The 25,214-nt window shown below is 44.0% G+C and overlaps 1 protein-coding gene across 1 annotated transcript in view; it reads right to left on the reverse strand.

The window, feature by feature from the left end:
* The window catches only part of DOK5 (docking protein 5), a 152,483-nt gene that overhangs the window by 15,226 nt on the left and 112,043 nt on the right, over positions 1–25,214 (reverse strand). The window contains exon 6 of the mRNA XM_041733448.1: positions 20,458–20,593. Coding sequence (XP_041589382.1) covers positions 20,458–20,593 — 136 coding nt within the window. The remainder of the gene's footprint in view (positions 1–20,457; positions 20,594–25,214) is intronic.

Genomic DNA, 25,214 nt, shown 5'->3' on the forward strand with positions numbered 1-25,214 from the left:
AGCATGGTTAGCCCAAGTTTGAATTCCAGTGGAAGCTCTAAGTCCAGGGTAAATTACCACAGCTCTCACTGGCTGTGGGGGACGTGGTAGTAAGACTGTGCTTCATCCTACTTTGGTATTCAAGTGATGATCAGCAGCAAGGCCTTAGGGAAAGATCTGCCTACGTGCAGACGCACAGTTGGCCAGGACAGTCCAGCAGCAGGGACAACACATTTATTTATTCTATTAGCAATGTTAGCACAAGATCCCACCAGGGAAGAAAGACAGACTTTGTGAAAGTCAAACAAATGCCTTCTTGTGCTTGAATGCTCGAACTTTCTCCCTCAACAGCAGGAAGTACATGTAGGTTTCTTTCTAACCCCAGCCTAAGTGAGTTCAGATGCTGCCCAGTGGCCGGAAGTACTCAACCAATCAATGGATGTAACTGCTAGGGTTTCGAAGGCACAGAACCATTATGTTGCTGGGAAGAGGGGCTGACTATGGAAAAGGAAACCGTGCTCCAGTGTAGGCTGTGCTCCCCTGGAACCATGTGATATGGGACACACCCTCCTCTTGTCTTAGTCTGAAGGCACCCTTTCTCATAGAACTTTCCTTTAAAAAAAAAAAGATTGTATTTATTTATTCATGAGAGACACAGAGACAGAGGCAGAGACACAGGCAGAGGGAGAAGCGGGCTCCCTGCAGGGAGCTGGATGCGGGACTAAATCCCAGGATCCCAGGATCGTGACCTGAGCCAAAGGCAGATGCTCAACCGCTGAGCTACCCAGGTGTCCTTTCACAGAACTTCCCTTTTAATGAGACAAAAAAACTAAACACATAAGAAATGATCAGATTGCAGTAAAAAAGAATGAGGCCCTGCTACCTGCTACCACATGGATGAACCTAAAAGCATGATGCCACATGAATGAGGCCATTTGCAAAAGACCATATGTTGTATGAGCCCATTTATATGAAAAGTCCAGAACAGGCAAATCCAGAGAGAAAGAGAAGGTCAATTAGTGTGGGGTTGCCTATGGCTGGGCAGGGGATGGCTACAGGAGACGGGTTTCTTTTGGCAGTGATGGAAATATTCTGGAGTTGACATTGGTGACGAGAACATATGTGATTGGTATGTGAACGTACCGAAACCATGAAATTTTACAGTTTAAAGGGTGTAAGGCATGTGAATACATATGTGAAACATATCCCAGTAAACTGTCATCAGAAAAATAAAATCAGACAGTAGGATGTGCTATGCAGACTATTAAAAAATGCATGATATAATAAATTAGAGGGCGGTGACTTCCAGTCAATCAGTCCCAGGGGAAGTGATGTTTAAACCTGAGTGACACCAGGCCCCAGCATGGTCCCCCATCATTATCATCGTCAACAACACACACAGATCCTTTTAAATACCTCCCAGTGTTCACAGTGAGGGAAATGCCGACTGCCCAGCCCCTTCTCTCATAATGATGGGCAAATCCTATCAACCCTCTTGGGAGAGAAAAAATTTTAATGGTCTCTATAGCTTTGCAGTGAGCAAAACAAACAAACAACTGTTCTCCATGCCAGTAATCACAATTTTGGTTTCTGTGTTCTTCATTTGGTTCGGCTGACACTTGTTGCTTAGGCCCTTCTTTTACGAGTTTGAGACCCTGAGTACAAAGCAGTGGTGAGTCTTAGCCAAAATACTACACCATATTGTCCTTCTCCGGGGCCCAACTGTTTTACAGCAGAGCATTGTGTTTTGCAAAATGGAAAACAGCACGACAGCATGTAACTACCTGCCGCCGAGGGGGATCATGAGTACCATATGCCGTGTCTGGGACATCAGGCTGGACCCATTTGGAAACAGGCACACATCATCACGATGGCAGGTCAGTACGTCAAACCCTCATTCCCTCCTCCCCCGCCTCTTCAACTTGCACCAGGTTGCTCCTTAGAGGAACTAGAGCGGGGATTTGCCAAGAGCAACTCTGCATCTGCAAAGCAGATCATACACTTCCAGCTCCCCAGCCTGGGTTCTGGCTCTGACGTGACTGAACCAGGACAGGGTTTTGACAATGAGGTTCAGCTGTGAGTCAGAGCCGCCTCCCCACCGGAACGTCTGCTCAACCTGACAGACTCCCCGGGCTCCTGCAGTTCTGAGAGCATCCTCAGCTTAATGAAGTATATAGAAACCAGCTTATTTTCTATGGATATTTTAAGCACAGAATGTGGGCAGGGTTGAGTCAGAGGGACAATTCAAGAGAGAAATAGTAAAACTGTGTTCCCCAAAAAAGGCGGCCTCTCAATATCTCCTTTATCCCACCCACCACTTAGCCTTGTTCCCACTACACCCCTGTTCATTGACGTTCTCCATTGGGCTTTTTGGGCGGTGCCTTCACGTTCTGCTTACTTATTCTCCAATGAAAAGAATAGCTAAAAATATGTCTTACCTCTGCTTTCCAGACCTGGAGGTCAACAGTTCTCCAACTTTATAGCAAGCAGAATAATCACTGGAGGGTCCATTCAAATGCAGATTCCAAGGCCCCACTAATCAGGAATTTGCATTTCTACCAAGTCTCCAGATGGTTCTGGTCCAGGGACCACACTTTAAAAACCACTGTCCTGGGCAGCCCAGGTGGTTCAGGGGTTTAGCGCCGCCTTCAGCCCAGGGCCTGATCCTGGAGACCTGGGATTGAGTCCCACATCGGGGTCCCTACATGGAGCCTGCTTCTCCCTTTGCCTGTGTCTCTGCCTCTCTTTCTCTCTCTGTGTGTCTCTCATGAAAAATAAATAAATAAATAAATACATAAATAAATAAATAAATAAATAAAATAAATAAAATAAAATAAAATAAAATAAAATAAAATAAAATAAAAAAAGAAACCACTGCCCTATGTCCTTTGGACCCATCACGCTGGGAAAGAAAACCCAAAAAACATTTTCCATTGTGGTAAGAGCCCAAACTTGGTCAAAAATTGGGTTAAAGTCTGGAATCTGCATGACTCTAGGCTAGGTGTTTAACCTCCTGTACTCCTTACTATATCATCAGTAAAAAAGAGAGGAAAAAAATAGCTTCTACTTTGCAGTTAATTTTAAGAGCATCCATGGTTTATTGTGGGGTTCCATAAATTTAGCAATACTGTAATTAAGCCCGTATCAATCAAAACACTGTCTTCACAGCAAGAGTTTCTGAAAAGGGTCCTAATAGGAACATTCACATCTTTTTAAACCTAAATATTTGATACTGGACCGTTCCCGGCTTAAGGACAGCAGCTTTAAAAACTCTTCAGGGAACAACAACAAAAAAGCCACCCAATTAAACTGAAAACACAAATATGCTTAGAGAATATATTTAATACCTGGTCTCAGTACACAATGAATTCAATGAATAAGTAGGAACAAAGCTCTTAAGAGTAGGGAATGGAATAACTGTAGGAGGAGGAGAAAATCCAAAAGCTTTAAAGTCTCCCTAAAACCAAAACCTCCATCTCCTCCACCTGTGCAGCTCTACTTTTACATCTGGTAGCATTTTGCTTTAGCACCTGAAAGGGAGTGGGAGGGAGGTTCACATTTTTGTGATGTTTATGACCCATTTTTTAAAAATCTGTAATAAATTGTATTCTTTCTTTCCTAGTACTTATAAGGTTTTATTATGTTCAGGAAACACACAACAGAATATAAGGTAGATTTGAGATAGGCCCTCTACACATCACCTAGGAAAAACAAAAGCAAAGAAATAAAGAGAACTTTTAACATGTTAATAATTATCTTTCAGTCTTTTTTTAAATATGCATACATAATGTGTATTTAACACAAACTTTATGACCATGGATATACTGTTATGCCATCCTCTTTTTCACATTTAATATATTGTGGACATACCTTACCGTTCCTACCCGCTACAATCTTCTGCATGGCCATTTTAATGTCTATGTCACAGCCCATCCTTGGTCTGTGCCATACTTTTTTTGCTTGTTTCCCTAACCATTTTTAATTTACCAGATGAGATCATGGAATTAAATTCTGATCCAATCCCCTTCCTAACATTTTTTTTTTCTGCTCAGCACAATTTTTATTCTGGGACCCACTATTTTAATAACAAGTTTATAAATAGATTTTAAAATTTAATTTGAATTTACATGTTAAATTGAATTTTAGAGTGACTCTAAAATTGTTTTTTTTTTTTGAGTAACATCAGAAGAGTAGAGGAGTTGGTAATTTCATTTTTATTCTTTTTTTTTAAATTTGTATTTATTTATGATAGTCACACAGAGAGAGAGAGAGAGGCAGAGACACAGGCAGAGGGAGAAGCAGGCTCCATGCACCGGGAGCCCGATGTGGGACTCGATCCCGGGTCTCCAGGATTGCGCCCTGGGCCAAAGGCAGGCGCTAAACTGCTGCGCCACCCAGGGATCCCTTCGTTTTTATTCTTAAGCAAAACTGTCTTACCTTCACATTACTGTGCTTCTATACAACAGACTAACCTGCAATCATTAAAAAGAAAAAGGTAGATCTCTGTGAAGTGATGTTGAAACAATCCTAAAAATAAGGTGCCATGATCACTTAGCTATACGTGCTCACAGGGAGAGCTCATCCCTGGGGTGGGTTTAAGTAAGTATCATCTATCCGCACTGTGATGATTCTCAAATGCATAGCTGGAGCTCCAATCTGTCCCCAAAACCTCTGACTTGAGTATTTACCATCCCACGCCCACCCATATGCTTAGTAGACATCTCTCATTTAACATGCACATTCCTAAACTACCATTTCTCACTGTCCACTCCTCCAATCTCTTCCCCTACTAGATACATGGTTCTTCCATTCTACCTGTTGCTCTGCTGCAAGCAGAGGAAGCCCCGTGAAGCTACCTTGTTTACTCCCTGTCCTACAGGATTGCTTACCCATCAGCAAATCTTGTTTCCCCAATCTTCAAAATGTGTTGAGAATCCCTCACTTTTCACCACGTCCAGCCCACCATCTCGGTCCATGTCATGGCACTCACCTACATGCCAAGGTGGCTGAAATGGCTCCCCATTGTGTCTTCCTGTTGGCACTCTTATCCCACCTACCTGAAGTCTTTTCCAAATAGCTGCCAGGGAGATGGTTTCGAAAGTGAAATCAGCATATCTCACCCCAAGAAAATTTCAGTCTTTATCACAGCTACAAGGTCATATAGTGCCTGACTTCTAGTTACTTCTAGACCACACTTCCTAGTCCCCCTCTCTCTACTTTATCCACTTCAAAATCATAGCCTTCTTGACGTTGAACATGCAAAACACAAAACACCTCAGGAACTTAAGGTTCCCTCTGGTTGAGCAATTGGCCCTCAGAAATTTTCAAGGCTCACTCTTTACTTCCCTCAGCTCTCTGCCAGAGCATCACCCCATCAGCGCAATAAACCTCCATCAATGTCTCCTGCTTTACACTGTAACGTTCTTCAGGGCACTCACCAACTCTCGGTATAGATTTATATGTCTACTGTTGATTGTCTGTCTCATCCTCCACAACAATGCAGCACATTTCTTTGAAGACAAGGACTGTTTCTTGTTCTCTGATGTACTCCTGCTTCCTAGAACAGGGCCTGCCACAAGGTAGTTACTCAGATTTTTAGAATGAATGAATGTATTAACAAGTAGGCATGTTTTCTATCTAATAAGGGAGACATATTCTAGAAGGATGCAAAAGAATCCGGCAAAGTGTTTGCTCCTGAGAAAGTAAATCTGGGGGTTTGGGGTGATAAAGCATGGGAAGGAGACTTCTATTACACTGCAGGTCCTCATGCAGGATCTGCATTTTCCATCGTGCACAAATCCAAATTCTTAATCCAAAAGTCTCCTTTTGATACTGAATGCATCTCAAAATAAATCAGAGCTTCCTCCCTCCACTGCACCCCATCCATTCACGAGTTTAAAGAACCCTGTAGCTATGAATAAGGCACTGGGGGCTATGTGCAAAGACACCACTCCTCCAAGACCAGGCTTGCACAGAGCAAACCTCTCTCTGCTTCCTACACTGTAGCCTGACAGGTCCTCCCCTCCCCAGCCCTTACCCCTTTGGATCTTCTCCAGATGAGACTTATGAGAAAATGAATACCAGGAGAAGTTAAAAGGAGACCAGAAAAAAAGTTCTCAAAGAAGCTAAAACATAATTTCAAATCTCTAGCCAGAGAGAAGTACTTCAAATAGCTCATGAATAGTAAATATGTTTTGAACTGAATCTTAAGATGTTAGGTTTATTCTCACAAAATCCAGACCAAATGTCTCCCTTAAAAGAGAACAGTGGCCTTAGACAATACTTGAAAAAAGAAAAATGACATAAAAATCACGCATGTGTTTGTGGAGCATGCAACCTCTTTACCAAGTCTGACAAATCTCGATTTCTGAAGTTTATCAAACACACTGTAAAGTTCTAGCAAATATATCTTGTATGGTTTGGTGCTAGGAGTCATTTATTGAGATAACTACATTTGCTGCATTCTGTGGGGTTCTTTCTGCTTGATGAAGCAGATTCATTTAATCAATACAAACTGCTTAAAATGCTAATTGCTACACTAAGTGGCAGTAACCAATCCCTCCTGAGCACAGATGCAAATGCTGTTGAAAAAGTTTTACAATCATTGCGGGGCAACCACGGGCTTGATGCAAAGGTGTAATTCATTCTCACGGTATACAGAGGTGTGCAGAGAGGCTCTTGTGCCTGCCTCTCCTCCACCTGCTGGACAGGTGTACTCCCCTTTGTGTGGGAGGAGGAATGATTCCTTAAAAGGCTCTAGTGTTCTTCAGTAAGAGAGCTTCCCATGTTCTTGCTTTCCCAAACTCTGTAAACATAGACCACTGATACACATGTAAAGAGTAGTTAGTGTTCAATAATTAGACAATGAGGGAACTAGGCCCACATTGACACTCTGTTCCCAGCAGAGTGGTACGCTCACTGCTTGGTTGGTGTATGTCTTCCTGTGAATCTTTATAGATTCAAGGGATGTGGTCCCATGCTGTGCTGTTGCTAGCTCTTGTCCCATTTCTTCCAGGGACCGAGGAGCCAGATCCCCAGAGTCACTTTAGAGTAGTGGTTCTCAAAGTGTGATCCCTGGACCAGCAACATCAGCATCACTTGAGAACTGACTAGACATTCATATTCCAAGGCCCAACCACAGGCCTGTGCAAGACAAGGCAGTACAGCCCAGTGATCTGTGGCTCAATCAGCCTTCCCCGTGACTCTGACCTACTCTGATGATGGAGAAGCACTGTCCCAAGTCTCCCTTCCCCATCCTCTCACCCTTTCCCCTGTGCACAGCCCCCGCCAACACCCACATACACTGGGGTCCTAGAAGTCCTCTGTTTCCTACCTTCACAAAGTCTCCAAATTTGATCCTCCCTGTCAGTCCCCATTGAATACATGCCCTTACTTTCCAATCCTCTAGTAACTCCTCACATACTAATTGTGAGCTACTGAGCCTCAGTTTCTCCATGTAATGGACCTAATAGTGCTCCCAAGGAAACACAAAGTACTCTGGTATCTTCAAAGGCAATACAGCAACACCCATTTAACTTAAATAATACTCACAACCTTTAATTCAGCAATCCTGCTCTTTGGTTTAGAAAATTCAAGTGGATTAAGTAACGTTCAGAAGCTCAGTTATAGTTAACATACATAGGAGCACGGACACATGGATGTATGGTACAGAATTGCTTTTTTAGGGCCTCCCCAAAATCTGATATTCCTTTTGATAGGCTTAATAAGTTAATGTTCCACCAAGACCTTGAAATATCAAGCATTTCACTGAAATGAATGAAGAATAGCAAGGTTGGCAACCTCTCCTGTCAAGGGCCAGACAGCACGTAGCTTTGCAGGCCATACAGTCTGCAACATGCCAATGAATCAGCACTTTTGTTTTAGTGTGAAAACAGCCATAGCAACATATCAATGAATGGGCAAAACTGCGTGCCAATAAAACTTTACTTATAAAAACAGGCATAAGCCAGATTTTGCTCATGGGCCACAGCTGGCTAACCTTGAATCAGACCTGTGATATATGTCTTTAAAGTATTGTATTTCCATCAGGAATTTACTATTAAATTAGAATACCAAGAGGGTAGTTTTAAAAATGTGTAATAGGATCACAATTTTGTAATACAAACAATGACTTCCAAACACCCATCTGTGTACGTATCTACGTGTGTGTCTATCTCTGTGCATCTGTGGATACGGATTTCTGTACAGGATTACATGGGTACAGAGAAAAACATGGAAAGAGGAGTACAAACTTCTGAGCAAGGTTTAGGAGTTGCTAAGGAGGGGAAGGAGGGAATGGGATGGGATGCATACAGATTAATCACGGAGAGAGAAAATACTGTAGTACTAATCGTCATTGATATGATCATATTTTTGCAGTTAGTTAAATTTTACATACATGTATTTCTATAAAAATAGGATTCAAGAACCAACCCCTATCTCTTAGGATAGCTGTGAAAATTAAGTGAAATACAGCATTCAGACCCTCAGCACAGAGCCACATGAAGCCACTCATTCCAACTTTCATTATCCCTCTATTAGACTAAGCCCTTAACTTGGTTAGCTGCTCCCACACTCCCGAACAGCTCTGCCTCTCCCCTACCCCTTTCAATGAATTCTGTACAGAACGTTCTTTAGTTCATTCATTCATTGCACCCATTTATATGCTTTGGGCATCTACCTGTAAGTCATGCACCATTGCCAGGGGCTGGAAACATAAAAATGAATGAAAAACATAGTTCCTCCACACCCCAGGATTTCATAGTAAGTGGCCAGAGAGCGGAAGGCCAGCTTTGGTCATGTGGTCCACCGTCCACCTCTCCACTGGAGCTCCCTCCTCTACAAAAGGGAAGAGAGTCTCATGTAAGCAGAGCTCTCCTTCACGCAGGTGGGGGAGGGGAGAAGATTCCTTGTATGTGTGTGTGTGTCACACGTCTGGTGCCTGACATGATTCCTGGCACGCAGGAGGTAAGCAGTAAGATGTGGATCAATGATTAAGTCACTATGAAACCTCTATAATCTCCCGCCCACTTTGCTGTTTTATTCTTTCTTACTACAAGTCAATGATAACAATAGCTCCAGTTGATTTGTATTGAGTAGGTGCCAGCAGATGTCAAGAAACCTTTTGCCTTATCATCCCACCTGGTCAGGTAGGTCCTAATAAAACACCCCTTTCTAGAGCGAGGAGCAAATACTAATGGTGGTGAAGTCACTGGCTAAAGACATCGAGCCAGCATTTACGACCTGGCCCCCTTATCACTCCAGAGCTAAAGTTCGAATCACCATCCTGTGTGTTCTCCTTGGAAGCACTGAGGATGTTACAAAAGCCTTAAAGGATGGGCTCAAATCTTCTTCCTAATGATAAAAAGCACCTGAATTTTATTTCCAAAGCTTAGAGAAATGGCAACTGGCCCAAAGTCTAGGCTGCTTAGAGAGCGTTCTGCCCCTGCCATCTCGAGCAACAGAATCTACCAGTGATTCAACCAGACTCTCAGACCCCCAATGTCCCAGGGGCCTTCTCTCAAGTGGAAACTAGCAATCTGCCAAACATGTGGTCTTCCTTGGCTTCCTAATGAAATCCATTCTCATGGCAGTCTGATCCTGATTCCAGCTCTGACAGATGTTTGGCATAAACCACCCAACGAGCTGTCTTTACTTCCTCTGACCCTTCTCCCTTGTTCTGACATTTGCAGGAAAAGTGATGGGTATTCCCATCATCAAAATGTTACCAAGATATCAGAGAATATTATTGAAGTGTCAAGGAAAGAGAACACGCAGAGGCTTACTTAATGAACGTTACGAAGAGAAGGAGAGTCAGGCAGAGAAAAGAAAAAGTAGATACAAGAGCAAGACTGCTTTCCTGTTGAGGAAAAATGCAGCAGAGACACTACACTTGGTGAGCAGAACTCACGAAAACAATGCCTCCTTTGTCCCCCCCAGCTTTGATAAAGCAGACTGTTACTGAACTCAACCATTTGGGGCCAAATTTCCAAATGAAGCATTTTGCTGAACACCAGATGCACTCAAATGGTTATTTTCATGGGGAATGAAAGTGATTTGCATCAATTTATTCAGAGCCATCTGAATTCTCAGCCACATGCATAAAACAAAATCACTGCTCCCTTTGATTCTGGTAACTTTTTACGCCTCCTTACAAAGGAAATCCTCTTCCCCACCCATATACATTGAAATTGATATCCTCAGGGACTGGTTTCCATAGACTTGCTGGAAACCTGGGCCTTCCTTGGCTTGGCATTAAGAGGGAACTCGATTTAGTATTTGGGCTTATTCTTCTTTTTCTCTATGCTCATCAAATGATCTCTTTGGCCCCCATCTTTGTTCACTCAACAAACATTTAGTAAGCCCTGTGCCAGGTCCTGAGCATATCACAGACACAGGACAGGGAGCCTAGCCTCTGCCCTCCGGAGGCTTCCAGCTTCTCACAGAACGGCCAGTTAGTCAGCTTTTGAAGCTAATGCACGAGGCAAAAATCCCATATGGTCGGATTGAACTCCATGGCTCACCTCAACAGGAGCAGATACTTTTATGACAAGATGCAGTGCACATGCTGGAACTCTGAGACCAGGGTTTGTGTTTTCTGTCTTATACTTACTCTGGGCACAAGTCTACTGAGCAGAGTGGTGGGCTGCTGGGCCAGGTGGGCCATGTAGATATGTTATACTTTGCTTTGTTGCACTCTAGAGTGTGCATAACCAGCTCTGTGCATATTTATGGTGTCCTGTAGAGTACCAGTCCCTGCTGGAGCCCTACAAAAAAGCAGGGGCCTTACCTCACAGTCTGATGCTCTCAGGCTTGCACACATGATTAATATCTTAAGTTAACAACAAACGATAACTTGGCCCCATCACCCAAATTCCTGATATTGCCCGTTGACATCCCCATTGCTTCAATGTGAGTTTCTCCTGGCTCATCCCATGCCAATCTGTGTAAGAAGGGAATCCTTACGATAACTCACATTGGTTGAATCTTGCTATGTCCCTCCTAAGTGTCTTGCACGTACTAGCCCTTGCAAATCACATCACACTGTGAGGCATAAATACTATTATTATCACCCGCATATGACATATACAGTAAACAAGACAAAAGGAGGCCAAGCTACATAGCTCAAAAGTGACATTCAATCCCAGACACATTGACCCATCAATTTCTGGCCCAGCCTTCACACAAAACCTGCCTATCTTTAGAACGGCGTTCCCCACTGTTGACATCTGGGATCAGATTACTCTTTGTTGTGAGGGGCTGTCCCATGTATTACACGATGTTTAGCAGCATCCTTGACCTCCATGCACTAGATGCCAGAAGCATCCTTCCAAACCCCAACCCAGTGTTAATAACCAAAATGATTCCAGACACTGCCAAATGTCTCCTGGGAGGCAAAACTGCTAGCCACTGAAAATCTCAGGTTTAGGGTGACTATACATTTTATTTTTCCTGGCTGCATCCTGTTTACATCTGCTTTGCAGGTTTTATTCTTCATCAGGGCCAGCTCCGAGCAGATGATGTGTGCAGTCACACTGAGCCCCACGCTCGATTTGATGCTCTGCCGTCACCATCTTGAAAATCTTAATTTTTGAACAAGGGACCTTATGTATTCACTTTAATCAGGTCTACAAATTACGTAGCCAATCCTGCTCTTAAGAAGGTCAGCCCTGACTCTCAAAAGTGTCCCAGATTGGAAAAAACTCCTGTGGTAAACCTACTGATTATACATAACAGAGCCTTTAAAAGCTCACCATGTGATTTTTTGCCTTATTGACTGAAATATATAAAAGTCTGGCTTGCTCTTCTACAACAGGATGCACAGTTGGATTTCGTTACCAAGCAGCACATCCATGCTTACATGCAGCATTTTCCATCACAGATTCCCTGATGCATAGCCACCCTGACATTCTCCCCAGTAAGAGCCAGTCTTTGCTACCAGGCAAATGGCCATAATCTTCCACAAAAAGAGGTATAAAGGAAATAAGAGATCTTGGCAAAAATATAAAGGGCAAGAGGTATGTATTGTTCCCCTAAACCAGGGGCTGCAAACTCTAATGCCTACATGGGTCATGCAGGTCTTCTGGTTATTGAGATGACAAATAATTAGAACTATGTAACCCTGAAAGGCATTCATCCTCTCAAAATGGTAGCTGCCACTCAATTTTAACCCAGGCAGGCACTGTGTTACCAGATATTCTCATTTTTTCAAAAGATACATCCATGTATTTTAAGTGAAACTTCCCTACGTAAACTCTGGAAACTAACTTAATTTAAAAAATATCATTTGTGCCAATACTTTGTAGATCAAACAAAAAGTGGTCTGCACACACCAGCTCACAGCGCCTATGCTATCATCCTTGGTGATCTTAACTTCTTTTCCTTGCTCTGGCCATTTGGGGATCTTACCAAAGTTTCTCTCACTACCGGAAGCTGAACCAATAGGTAACTTTACCCTCTCCCTGGGTAGTCACATAGTGGAGGAGGAATTGTAGTTCATGCTTGGATGGGCGGATAAATATTTGGGTAGGAACCTATGAAGTAACTGATTTCCAGTTCTGCAAAAATAATTGAACCTCCCTAAAATGTTGAGACTTTCATAGTCGGTGACAAAGGTCCATCCTGGCACTGTCTTTGAATCCATTCTCTGTACAACATTCTGGTTGTCAGATTCTGGTCATATCATACCCAACCCCTTAATATCATGAAAAAAGAGCCATACAAGGCAAAGCACATCTGCTGGGGCAAGTAAAAGCTGAAATTCCTATTAAGTGATCTCTTATAATGACTGATTTGGGTTAAAATAATAAATGGCCTCTAGTTTCACTGAAAGGCATTTGGCATGATTGCTTTGCCTTCAGTAAAGTTCTAGGAGAAAAAGCAAATCCATATGGCTTAGAGGAGAGGGGATGATTACTAATATAAGTACATTTGTGTCTAACACCTAAAACCAAGGTGCAGAGGAGGTACCAGTGAACTACAGCTCGCAGGCCAAGTCCTGGTGGCCTATGTTTGTATGGCCCAGAGCTAAAAATGCTTTTTACATTTTTAAGGTAAAAAATGAGGAGGAGAAGGAAAAGGTAGAAGAGGAGGTGTAAGCAGCAGTACCATGTGTGGCCCACAAAACATAAAATATTTACCATCTGACCCTTTACAGAAAATGTTGCCCAACCCGTGGTGGAAATGGATACACTGCTTATTTCCTAACTTCTCAAAATTGATTTAAAATGGCCCTGAACTGATGCTTCTTGTCTCTCCATCCTCACCATCATCCCTAGCTCCATCCCCTCTGCCATGACTGACTTTTGGAAAACTATTACTCACTACTGCCCATCTGGTAAACTAGATGCATCCTGTGCTCTCATATGAACGTCTTTGGGACCTGTCATGAACTGCTGCTGTCTTACCACCTCAGGATTTCCATGGGCTGCATATTTACAGAGGCACCATCTTCAACATTAGTATCAATGAGGGTGTTTACAAACAAAGCTACAACCTGTTAGCAACATTCAGTTTGTTGCCTTTTCCTGTAGAGACAAGGTCGCCAGCTGACAATGTCCATGGCAGGGTCACAGGAACCTATAGCTACGAGGAGGAGGGATTGCATAAGGCAGGGCGGCACGTAATAACTAGGTAAAAGGACTACTAAAATGCACCACCGCATGTCACGAGTTATTAGATTCTTATAAGAGACTGAAAGGGATGTACTCCAAAAAGAAGATTTTCTCCCTAATATACTGGAAGAAAAGTCATAGCAAATTTAAGGAAGAAACCTGAGTTTCATCTGTTTCCGTCCTATCTTTAGATTCCTGGCAGTACTATTGCTGGATAAAGAGAGATGTGAATATAATTTTGATAAATAAGGACAAATTGTCCTCCAATGCGATTGTAGCAAACTACACTCCCAGGATTCTACTGTTGCATGCACTGAGGGGCATAAATCATAACTCCTTATCTAAATTATAAACTCCTTTAAGGATTCAGAAGAGTTTGTTTTTAATGTTTATGTTCTCCATAAAGCTCACTATAATGCTTTCTTTGCAAGCAGCAGGTAGGTGTTTGATAAAAGGTTTTTGAATCATAATTATTACGCCAAGATATAAAGAGGGTTTATTCGGGAAAGGAGGGAAGTGGACAGTTGCTTGAAGCAGTACACAGTAAACAAAGAAACAAATTAAATAATGAATAAATAAATTCATAAGTTAACCCAATTAACCAGAGCCCTCAGAGATAAGAAGAGCTAAAACCTGATTTTTTTTTTTTGAGGGGGAAGGCTGGGGACAGGGGGACAAGTAGGTGGTGGAGAATGGTGTTTATATTAAAACAAAAAACAAAAAACAAAACCCAGCAGGGAAGAGCTTATTTCAGTGTCTGAATAGCAACGAAATTGATTCTAAGATTTCTTTGATTCTCCCTCTTTTAAAAAAAAAATTGAATAGTTTATGGCTTTTTCAATTAGGTTGAACAAGAATTACTTGGTTTCCAGAACTGTGGAAGAATGCCACTTGAATTCTACAAATTCATTCCACGTTCTTTGCAAAACCAAGTTTGGAAGTCAATCTATCAATTAGGCAAAGAAGGAGGTGACGGAGAATTGTTCAGATGAACTCTCACACCTGGGTGCAGTCCAGGGCTCTAGAGCACAGGGGAGAAGTCGTGCCCCGGGGCCTCGATGTCACCCCGGATGGAGCCTCACCTGCAGCCCCGGGGAGAGCCTCCTAAATCAGTCCTTCTCCACCTTGTCACTCCATCTGCCTTGAAGGAAAGTCTAAAAACGACAGGCCCAGGCGAGGAATGAGGAACATCCCACACACCGCCACTCCTTGGTCCAAAATTAGACTTTGTCACAGACACTGATCTCCAAGGTGGCAAAAATAGCAGAAGCTGCTCGAGGGAGTCCCGAGCTGTCCCGGCAGAGTCGCCCTGCAGCTTCTCCAGCAGGGCAGCTGGCAGCTGGCGAGCAAACAAGTTCTTGCTGCTTAGCCTCATTCAACAGTTGGTCCTTCCCTCAGTACGGGAGCCTCCCCCACCCAGCACTCCCTGAGAGTGCGGAATAACAACACATTGCATTCAAAAAGCAAGAACGTGAGAGAGGAATTTTGGCACCAAATAGCAATTTCTATTGAAAACTACCCAAAGAAATGCGATTTCTTGTAACAGTGATCTTTTTAGGCTTAAGTCTAAGTTTCTGAAAGGCACGTTGATATTCAAGGTAATCTGAAAACACTAAGACAGTTCTTAGTGGGGACGTAGAGGGATGTAAGAGCTTTCAGACTCTCCAAAGAAGCAATATATGGTGGGGTGGCCACAAGCAGAGGGTTAGGAATTGGACAGAAGGATCTCGCACTCCTGGCTCCAGTAGTGACGAGCTCGATGGCTGCAGCCAGGTGACTGAACCACTCTGGGACTGAGTTTTCTCATCCCTCTGATAGAGACTGTGTTCCTTCCAGGTCAAGGGTCTTGAATAATAATTGAATTGTGAGCCCAACAGGGGCCAGGAGCCTCCTACTCACCACTGTATCCTGGAGCACAGAGCAGAGCATGTCAGGTCCTCAACGACCATTCTTGAATGAACAAATGGATAGGAATGAATGAATGAGTCCATCTTCTGGTTATGGCAGTGATGAGAGAACTAGCAAGTGAAGTGCTTGGCATATCCTAGGAGGCTTGGTAAATGGTTCTGGCTGCTAGGATGGAAGCGACTCAAGGCAGATAGCAGATGCTATCTAGTAAATGCACGGTATTATCAGCAAAACACCCCAAAGTAGGAAATATTTTAAAAAGTAAAATCAAAGCACTAAATAAATATTATTCCAGAAGTGTGTGTGGGGTGGGGACAGACACCATGATGGTGGACTCCACGGTCTACTCCTCCAGGGGTTCACACCCTGTGCGGGCGCCTTCCCTGACTCTGCGAAGGAAGTGTGACTTGCAACTTGCTTTTAATCAGCAGACAGGGTGATAGGAAGTCACTTGCGTGGTATGATACACAGGATTGTGGCCTCCTGTTGGCTTCGAGTCAGTGCTTTGATGGGGAAGCCCATGCAGGAAGGAGCTGAGGGTGGGCTCCATGCTACAGGCAGCAACAACCTGAGGCCTGAAATCCTACTGTGACAAGAAACTAAACCCCACCAACAACCGTGTGACCTCGTGAGTGGATCCTTCCCCACTCTCACCTTGAGACCTGCCTGAAGCATCTCAGCCTTCAGAGAAACCGAAGTCATGCCAACACTCCTGACCCACAGCAACCATGAGATAGTAAATGTGTGTTGTGTTATGGTGCGTAGTCAGTGGTATTTCGTTATGTGGCAACAGAAAATAAATACACGGAGTAATACAGGCCAGCCAGCACTGTCCACAGCATGGGTAGCCAACGCGCAGAGGAGGGCCACTTGCTGAGAGTACCCAGAGGGGAGGTGGGGACCGTGGGGGAGTGAACACCCCCAGTCTGCCCAAAGAGGGTGGGCAGTACTGGGCATATCTGATTGTTGCCACATGGGGACGTGAGATCAGTGCCGTCAGACCTTTCCACTTCTCAAGGTAACACAGAAATCAGAGTTTTACATGAAACTTCTCAATTTTTAAACGTTGGCCACAAATTTGGTATTTTTAGAAGAGCAGTAAGCCAATCTCATGTAGGACAAGGAAAACAGGTCTTGAGAGATACGCAGAAAAGTGGGCGCTATCCCAGGACGCCGGCTCCAAACGTGAGCCCCATGACTATCCAAGCTGGTGGCCTTGGGCCTTCAACACGGCAGTGGCTGAAGGGTTAGAAAGTCCTTAAAATACTGCTTGTTAGAGAATAGAGACACGATACATTTTATTACTATGGATATCATTATTGTACTAGTTTTCTGTGGCTGCTGTAACAAATTCCCATGACTCGGTGGCTTAAGACAACATAAATTTATCCCCTTACAGCTTTGGGGGCCAGATGCCCAAAGTCAGTCACCAAGCTAAAGCCAAGGTGTTGGCCAGGCGGGGTCCTTTTGGAGGTTCCAGGGGAGAATGTTGCATTTAGGGGCACCCACATCCTTTGGGTCACATCTCACTTCCACTCTCAGAGCCATCAGCATACAAACTTCAAATCTCTCTCTGTGTCCCTCTGCTTCTGCCGTCACATCATTGCTGACCCTTACTCCTCCTGTTTCCGTCTCATAAGGCCCCCTGTGATAACACTGGCTCACCTGGATGATCCAGGATAATCTCCCCATTGCAAGAGCCTTCACTTGATCATATCTGCAAAGTCCCTTTTGCCAAATAAGGTCCCATTCATGGGTTCCAGGGATTAGGACGGGGACATCTTGAAGCTATGATTCAGCCTATCGCTATTATTGTTGTTGTTGTTGTTGTTAGGGGGACCCACAAGCCTCCTCTTTATGGCTGCTGGGATTCAGGTCTCAAGTCTGATCCCAACCAAGGCACTTAAGGCTACAACTTCAAACTGGCACAGGTCCCGCGGGGTAGCACCTGTCTGTAGAGGTGGTCTTGGGAGTTTTACAACAAGGCAGCCAACAGAGGGCCAGGGCTTCCTAAAAATGAGGCTGAGCCCAGAAGTTAACATCTCACCATCCTTCTCCATTTATGACCTTGACTATCTGAGAGAAGCGCGCCAGTAGCGACATCCACACAATTCCTAGTCAAGAATATAGCCGGGTCTACATGGATCCATTCCAGTTACCAGAATGTGCAGAACTGTCACTCTGGGAGGGGGAGGCCAGCAGTGTTCTCTTCATTTGCTTCATTGTCATGTGGCATCTCTTTTCTCCCCAAATCAGGGACTGATTCACGTACATCAATTTTAAGCATTTCGTAATCCCCACTTAACTTCCTCGAGATTCATTCAGATCCCATTCTGAAGCTTACTCACCATCCATCTAAAACAGGATGTTTGTTGCTTTAAAAATCATATTCACTTTATGGAACTCGTAAAGCACACAGCAAATTAAGAGCAAACAACATTATTTTCTAGTTAAATTTGCAAAGGGATGATCTAAACGAATTACTCATATTCCTGATTAATTTTTAGTGGAAGTAATGAGAAGGTTGTAAATGGAAAAACATGTGCATGCAGAACCTGCCTTTCAAGCACAAAACAATTTATGCTAATTGATGGCTTTACCAGTAAGGTATTCTTGGAAAAACCTCTTCAGATATTTAAAGGCATCTAATGGGACACTATACAATTTTAACGCAATGGCATGTTGCCCTGTAAAGTTCCAAGTGACTTGAATTCTACTGTACAGTCACCTGTGTGTCTATCTAACCATCCATCCACCCACCCACACAACCATCCATCCATTTAGTTCTCTTTTGTGTAAAGAGATTTAATTTTTAAAAGATTTTATTTATTTAAAGATTTTATCTATTTATTCATGAGAGACACAGCGAGAGGCAGAGACATGAGCAGATGGAGAAGCAGGCTCCCTGCAGGGAACCTGATGTGGGATTTGATCCCTGGACCCTGGAATCACGACCTGAGCCAAAGGCAGATGCTCAACCACGGAGCCACCCAGGCGCCCCCATCCATTTATTTCTCTATTGCAAAATCCAAAACTGGTAAGCATATGGGGAAATGAATACCAAGACTGCATTAGTGCAAGAAAACTATTTTGAAATTTGTGGGGAGAAACTCAAGAGAAGAATATTTCATGATGTGTGACAACTACATGAAGTTTGAATCTCAGCGCCCGTTAATAAAGTTGCTTTGCAAAAGAGCCACACCCCCTGTAACTGTTTTTACCTATGCTTGCTTCTGCATGACAAGGGCAGAGTTAAGTAGTTGCAATAGAGACCATCCTACTGCATAAAACCTAGAGCATTTACTGGCTGGCCCTTTAAAGAAAGTTTTGCTGATCTTTGCTCTAAAATCCCAGACTACTGCATGAACAAGTCATTTGGGAATAATCTGAGGCCGCTTGGGGACAGATCATATTACTGGTATGCATTTACTCCTCTTTAAATCCAACCACCCCACATGTTTAAATCATAAGTTTTCAAACTACCCTAATCTTACTTACCATGCCAACCCAGTTCCTTTTGGTTTTGCAGATTTCCTTCCAGATGTTACAAGCTCTATGCATGTGTTCGCAGCCACAATGCAAGATTTGCATTATTTAACTGTGGTGCGTTAATTTAAGATTTTGTGAATGTGTTCTCCTTAAAGAAGCAATCCATGAATCATAACTCTCTGTATGGATAACAGTCCCTAGATCAATGCAATGAACAGAGTAGGTGTTCCTAGACAGCTGCATGCTCATGTGTATTTGTGTTTGTGCTGTCTTCATACATTAACGTCCATGAAGGTTGATCAACCAGGGATGGGAGATGCATGGCTCCGGCACAAGGGGGTCCCTGGACAGGTTTCCCTTGGTCCACAAACTACTTTATTGTTGGTTTTAACTAGAATTAATTTCCAACAGTTACAAACTACTATATCCAGACTCAAACCTTGGCTTTTCTGGAAAAAAAATCTATGTCCCACATAGAGCCCAGTCTACTATCAATGGTCTTCTGGTCTTGGGCTTTTGACATTTCACTTCATTCCCCTTGGCTCTCTTTTCTCTGGCCCCTGTTACCATCTGAAATTCTAATGTCTGGTACAGCTATAAATGCATTCCTAGAGGTAGATAATCTACATAGTCGTGTCTACAGATGTCCATATGCATCCAAATCGATCCTGACAAACATAGTGACTCCAGTGGATTAATGATCATGTCCCCTCCCCAGATTTGTATGTTGAAATCGTCACCCCCAAGGTGATGGTGTTAGGAGGTGGGGCCTTTGGGAGAAGATTAGGCCATAAGGGCAGAACCGTCACAACTGGGATTAGTGCCCTCATAAAAGAGACCCCAGAGCGATCCTTCGCCCTTTCCATCAGGGAGACACAGAAAAGAGTCATCTATGAACCAGGAACTCAGTGCCACTAGACACTAAGTGGGCCAGAAACTTCATCTTGGGTGATCAGTGAGAAATAAATAAAATTCTAGGGGAGCCTGGGTGGCTCAGTCGGTTGAGCGTCTGCCTTCAGCTCAGGTCATGCATGATTCCTGGGCTCCCTGCTCAGCAGGGAGTCTGCTTCTCCCTCTCCCTCTGCTGCGCCCCCTGCTTGTGCTCACATGCTCTATGTGTCAAATAAATAAATAAAATCTTAAAAAAAAAAAAAGAAAGAAAATCCTATTGTTTATAAGCTACCCAGTCCTATGGTATTTGCTGTAGGAGCCAAAACTGATGAAGATACATACACACAAGTAATAACTGAGACACAAAGTAGATAAACAGGGACGTACAGTTACTGTGCTACCAGCTGGCTCTTGAGGTTTTGCAAACATGGCATTTAATCCAAGTGATACACTGTTGAGTACCGGAGTAAGCCATCTGCTCTAATAATGCTGCCTATATTTTTCAGGGTAAAGATTCTAAGATTGCATTCTACAAGGGTATATACGCTGGGTCATAAGGAAGAAATTCCAAACGTACCATTGAATTTTTCACGCTCTGGAGCAAGCGCTCGTGCTGCTCAGCTATCGCCAAGGCAGCAGAGTGGACCTTCTGGTAGATGGCCTCTCCATCTCGTGTTTGAAAGATAAACAGCCCTTCCCCAGTTTCACACATCCTGTGAAAACAAAAACAAAAAGCTTCTGAAAATCCAGCTCCAAGAACTTCCGTGCACTGAGGGCCTAGGGTACTCCATGAAATCACACTCATTTATTTCACACAAGATCAGGATTCCTGTCCACATTTGCTAAACAAAGTGAGCTAGAATCAAAATTTCCAATGAACTTTTGTTAATATGGCCAGGAAACCATTCATTCTGGACTAACACGGTGCTGATTTTTTTTTTTTTTTTTTTTTTTTTGGTCAAGAAGTAAAGGTTAATAAAAAGCTGTTTCTTGATTCTTAGTATAATTCCAGTATTTGGCCTTTCCCACTTTCAAAGAGGCACCCGTGCAACTGGGTTCTCATTATTGTCCATGAATCAGATCCTTGGAAACTATGCCATCCGGCACAGAGGTGCGAGAAGGATTCTGTGACCCCCAGGTTCTGTGCTTTCCTCAGAGACAAAGGCTTTAGGGATTCTTTCATTTCCAAAATCAACCTGGATTCCTTTTTTTTTTTTTTTCCTTTTCGCTTTCCCCACTAACTTTTACTTGGACTCCTTTTCAGCATCCCAAGTGGTCCCAAAGGCCCCAACACTCTTTCGTATGGCCTTATGCTGCTAACAGAAAACAGTAGATGGAAAGGCAGAGAAGGGAAAATACTGAGTTTAGGTTGGGCCTCTCCTGTGTTCTTTGTGAAGATAAGGATTCACACATAAGGACATGGTGGCCATACAAACACACTTAATAGTTGCGAACTTCCCCAGAATTACTTTGTCTAAATGATAAGCCTGTCACTTATCATTTCACTCCAAACCATGGATTATGCAATTAGTCAAGAATCTAGAAGACAATTGGGAGCTCAGAAAGCATTGGGAAATTCACTCCTTCCTGCACATAAGTATGTGTATCAAGGCAGAGTGAAATAAGAGGCAAAGGTGGGCTCCGATTGCTGGGCTGGCGTCGCCCCTCGTCAGCTTGTGAGCCGATACGCGTAACTGAGCTTCTCCACGCCTGCATTTCCATTTGTAAAATAAATGGAGTGATAGCAACCATCACCTAAATGTCTTGGAAGTGTTAGATAGGAGACGTGAGTACACAAAGGAAATCTTAATGTTCTTTATTCCACGGGAAGGTAAACTCCATGTAGATGAGATTTGTTCCTGATTTATTCACAGTTCTTTGACTAGTGCCTACAACAGGGCTTGACCTGTATTTGGCACTAAATAAATAACTGTAGAAGGGACTGTGAAATAGCAGGTGGTGCTAGGGAGAGGTAACTAGGAACTTGACCCCGGCCTCCTTGAAGAAGTTTTATTTAAATTGAGGTTTCACGGAGCCACTGTGGGGAGGGCAGTGCTCTGGCAGACAAGGCAGGAAGAAGAGTCCTGGAAGAACTGCACAGAGAATGCTTGGAAGTTGGACGGAGTCGAGTGACCAATGCCCCAGGGACAGGCTGGCAGGAGGGGCAGCCCTCCTGAGGACCCAGGGATGAGCATGAGTGCCCCGAGATGAGGGCTTCATTCTGCGGAGCCACCACAGGCAAGGATGCCCAACTTTGGAAATGGTTTCCGCTCTTTGCCAATGACATTTCACATCAATACACTATATTGGAAAAATACTAATGGGATTGCAATTATGAAAACCAAAATAGGGGCCTCTGGGTCGCTCAGTGGTTGAGCGTCTGCCTTCGGCTCAGGTCCTGATCCTGGGATCCTGGGATCGAGTCCCGCATCATGCTCCCCGCAGGAAGCCTGCTTCTCCCTCTGCCTGTGTCCCTGCCTCTCTCTCTGTGTCTCTCATGCATGAATAAATAAATTTTTTTTAAAAAAAGAAAGAACCCGGGATCCCTGGGTGGCGCAGCGGTTTGGCGCCTGCCTTTGGCCCATGGCGCGATCCTGGAGACCCGGGATCGAATCCCACATCAGGCTCCCGGTGCATGGAGCCTGCTTCTCCCTCCGCCTGTGTCTCTGCCTCTCTCTCTCTCTGACTATCATAAATAAATAAAAAATTAAAAAAAAAAGAAAGAAAGAACCCCAAAATAAATGATCTCCTGGTGGTTGTATTAATAAGGAAGTTTAAGATTAGAAAGCCAGATGGTTCCACATTTCCCCACTTTCAAGATGTATGTTGTACACATGCGTGTGCGTGTGTGTGTGTGTGTGTGTGTGTCCCCTCGTGGTTAGAATTGTTGGACACAGTTACAAGCAGGATGTACCTCATACTCCACATGTGTATCTGTGGTACTCTTAAATCAATGTTACATTTCACAGTTACCATTACATACTTGAAAGAATAGCGGACTTAGACAAACATAAGGCAAATCATAAGAGCTGCAGCAACGTATCTAAAGGCAAAGACATGGGCTTTTTCTTTGGGGAGTTTACAGTTCGCTTGGCTAAACAAGATCCATGGACGTGAACAGGTTCAAGACTAACATCGTGCTACGATGAGCCACACTGGTCAGAGGAGCAGCAGATAAAGCAAAGTACAGTTGGGCAAAGGGGTGGGTGTCGATGTTACGTCGTAACAAAGAATATCAGGAAGCCAAAAACCGGGGAGACACCAATCGGAAGCACCTTGCAGAAGAGGCACAAAACTGGGAGCAAAACATCACAGAATGTTGACACTCTTTTGTCTGTGGAAGTGAGGTGAACAGAGTACGACCCCTCTCCCACTCGGGGCTACAGCGTGCCAGACACCATGGTAAGAAAATGCACAGAAAGACCACACGAAGTAAACAAGAGGCTTAACCGCATGGTATCTGGGGGCTCCATCTTTAAGAAAAATCTGGGGAAGGGTCTGTTAGGAGCTTATACAACAGGGCCTCTCTCCAGGGGCGCACCTGACATGAGCGATATCGTATGGCCAGATCACCCTTGGTTGTGGGAACTGCCCTCTGTGTTGTAGGATGTTTAGCAGCGTCTCTGGTGTCCACCCATTGGCTGCCAATAGAATCCCCTCATTGTGACAACTAAAAATGTCCCCAGACATTGGTAAATGTCCCCAAGGTGGCAAAATGTCCCCAGCTGAGAACCATTAAAATAGACCAAAAACAAAGGGGTTGAGGGAGCACCTAACTTCTGCGTTAGCAGAACGGCTGTACGTGCAAGGCAGCTTGTGGGTTCAGGGGAGCTGTGGCTGCACCACCGATGGTTTTCAGGTTGAGGGAGAGCTCACTCCACACCTGTGGTCTGCAGGGGCTTGCCTGTTCCAATCACTGGCGCCACTGCCTGGTGATCTCAGCTTGAGACAAGGAGGCAGTTGGCTCTGCAGGAGCCGTGCGTGCGTGTGTGTGTGTGTGTGTGCGTGTGTGTGTTGGCTGGACACCGGGCAATCTAAGCTGCCTGCTAATGTCATGACTCTCTCGTCCTTTCCTGAGACCAGTGGGGTGAGAAATAGAAATCAGCGCAGGACACTGCAGGATGCGTCACTGTTGCCACTCAGGCTGCTGGGCTCGGGGCTGCTCTGGGGAGTGTCCTCCTTGGACAACTTGCGCTTGTTTGTCAAATCTCTGTGCCTCCTATTTAATAACTTTCAAAATCAACTCAAGTTTCTTCTCCCTTAAACAAATGTATTGTCAACGAGCTACCAAATCAAAAATCATAAGGCGGTAGGCTCCGCCATAAATTGAAGGCAGATGCGAAAATAAATGCAATGAAAACAAAATACGTCATTGAACTCGGTCTAGGTCCTCTGGTCAAAGACCTAACGGCACATTTGCTCACTTGTTAGTAACACAGGTAAATTAGAAAGTGTTGCAAGATGTGTTTTAGACGTAGCAGCACCCCATCGAAATGTTTTTTCTATACTTTTAACCTAAAGGATCGAAAAGATAATTGAGAAGAAAAAGACCATATCACTGTGAGAATCACATTCACTTACTGTTATGCCTCCGTCACTAAAATCATCCCACAGCTGAGGAAATGGGGGTGTGCATCCCGGAGCCCTACCCTAGGTGATGTGGGAAAGAGGTGGGGAAGGTAGAAGTCTCATCCAGATCCCTCATATGCTGGAATCACCGTCAAGTATCCTGACGTCTCGAAGTTTCCACGGCCTCATATCCCAAATGTGAGCAATAAGATCCCCCAAACCTCTTAGGGTGGTGGGAAATGGTGTTTTATCTTTAGCAAAGGATCTTGCAACAAGGTAAGCCCCGAATTGGGGTTTGTGGTTGTTATTTTAACCCTTTAAAATGTCAAAGCCAATGAGGACGTGATCCTCAGGGAAAACTTCAGGAGGGAGGCGCATTTTGGGGGCTGAAAGGAAACGTAGGTGACCACATCCTGTGACATCGGGGAAGCGGGCAAAAGATGCCTGGGGGTGGGAAGTGTGTGGCCGGGGACGAGAGTCTATGTGTGAGGCTCACCTGCTATGAAAACAGACTAATACAAACCTCCTCTTTCAGAATGGAAATACGAATTCGGGAATAGGATTGTCCTTTTAAGCAAAGAAGCAGCTTTCATTAAATAAAAACTACAATGCAGATGACTGGGGGTTTTATTTCTCCAGCTCCAGTGAAGTAGACTGTGCCTGTTCCCGAGTGTTAGTAACAACCTCAATAAAGCCCATGGGCCGAGCGAGCGAGGTGAAGGTAGATAGGGTCCCAATCCAGAGGACGCGTTGCCACATGCCGTC

The sequence above is a fragment of the Vulpes lagopus genome, chromosome 18, assembly GCF_018345385.1.
Source record: "Vulpes lagopus strain Blue_001 chromosome 18, ASM1834538v1, whole genome shotgun sequence".
Taxonomy (NCBI): Eukaryota; Metazoa; Chordata; class Mammalia; order Carnivora; family Canidae; genus Vulpes; species Vulpes lagopus.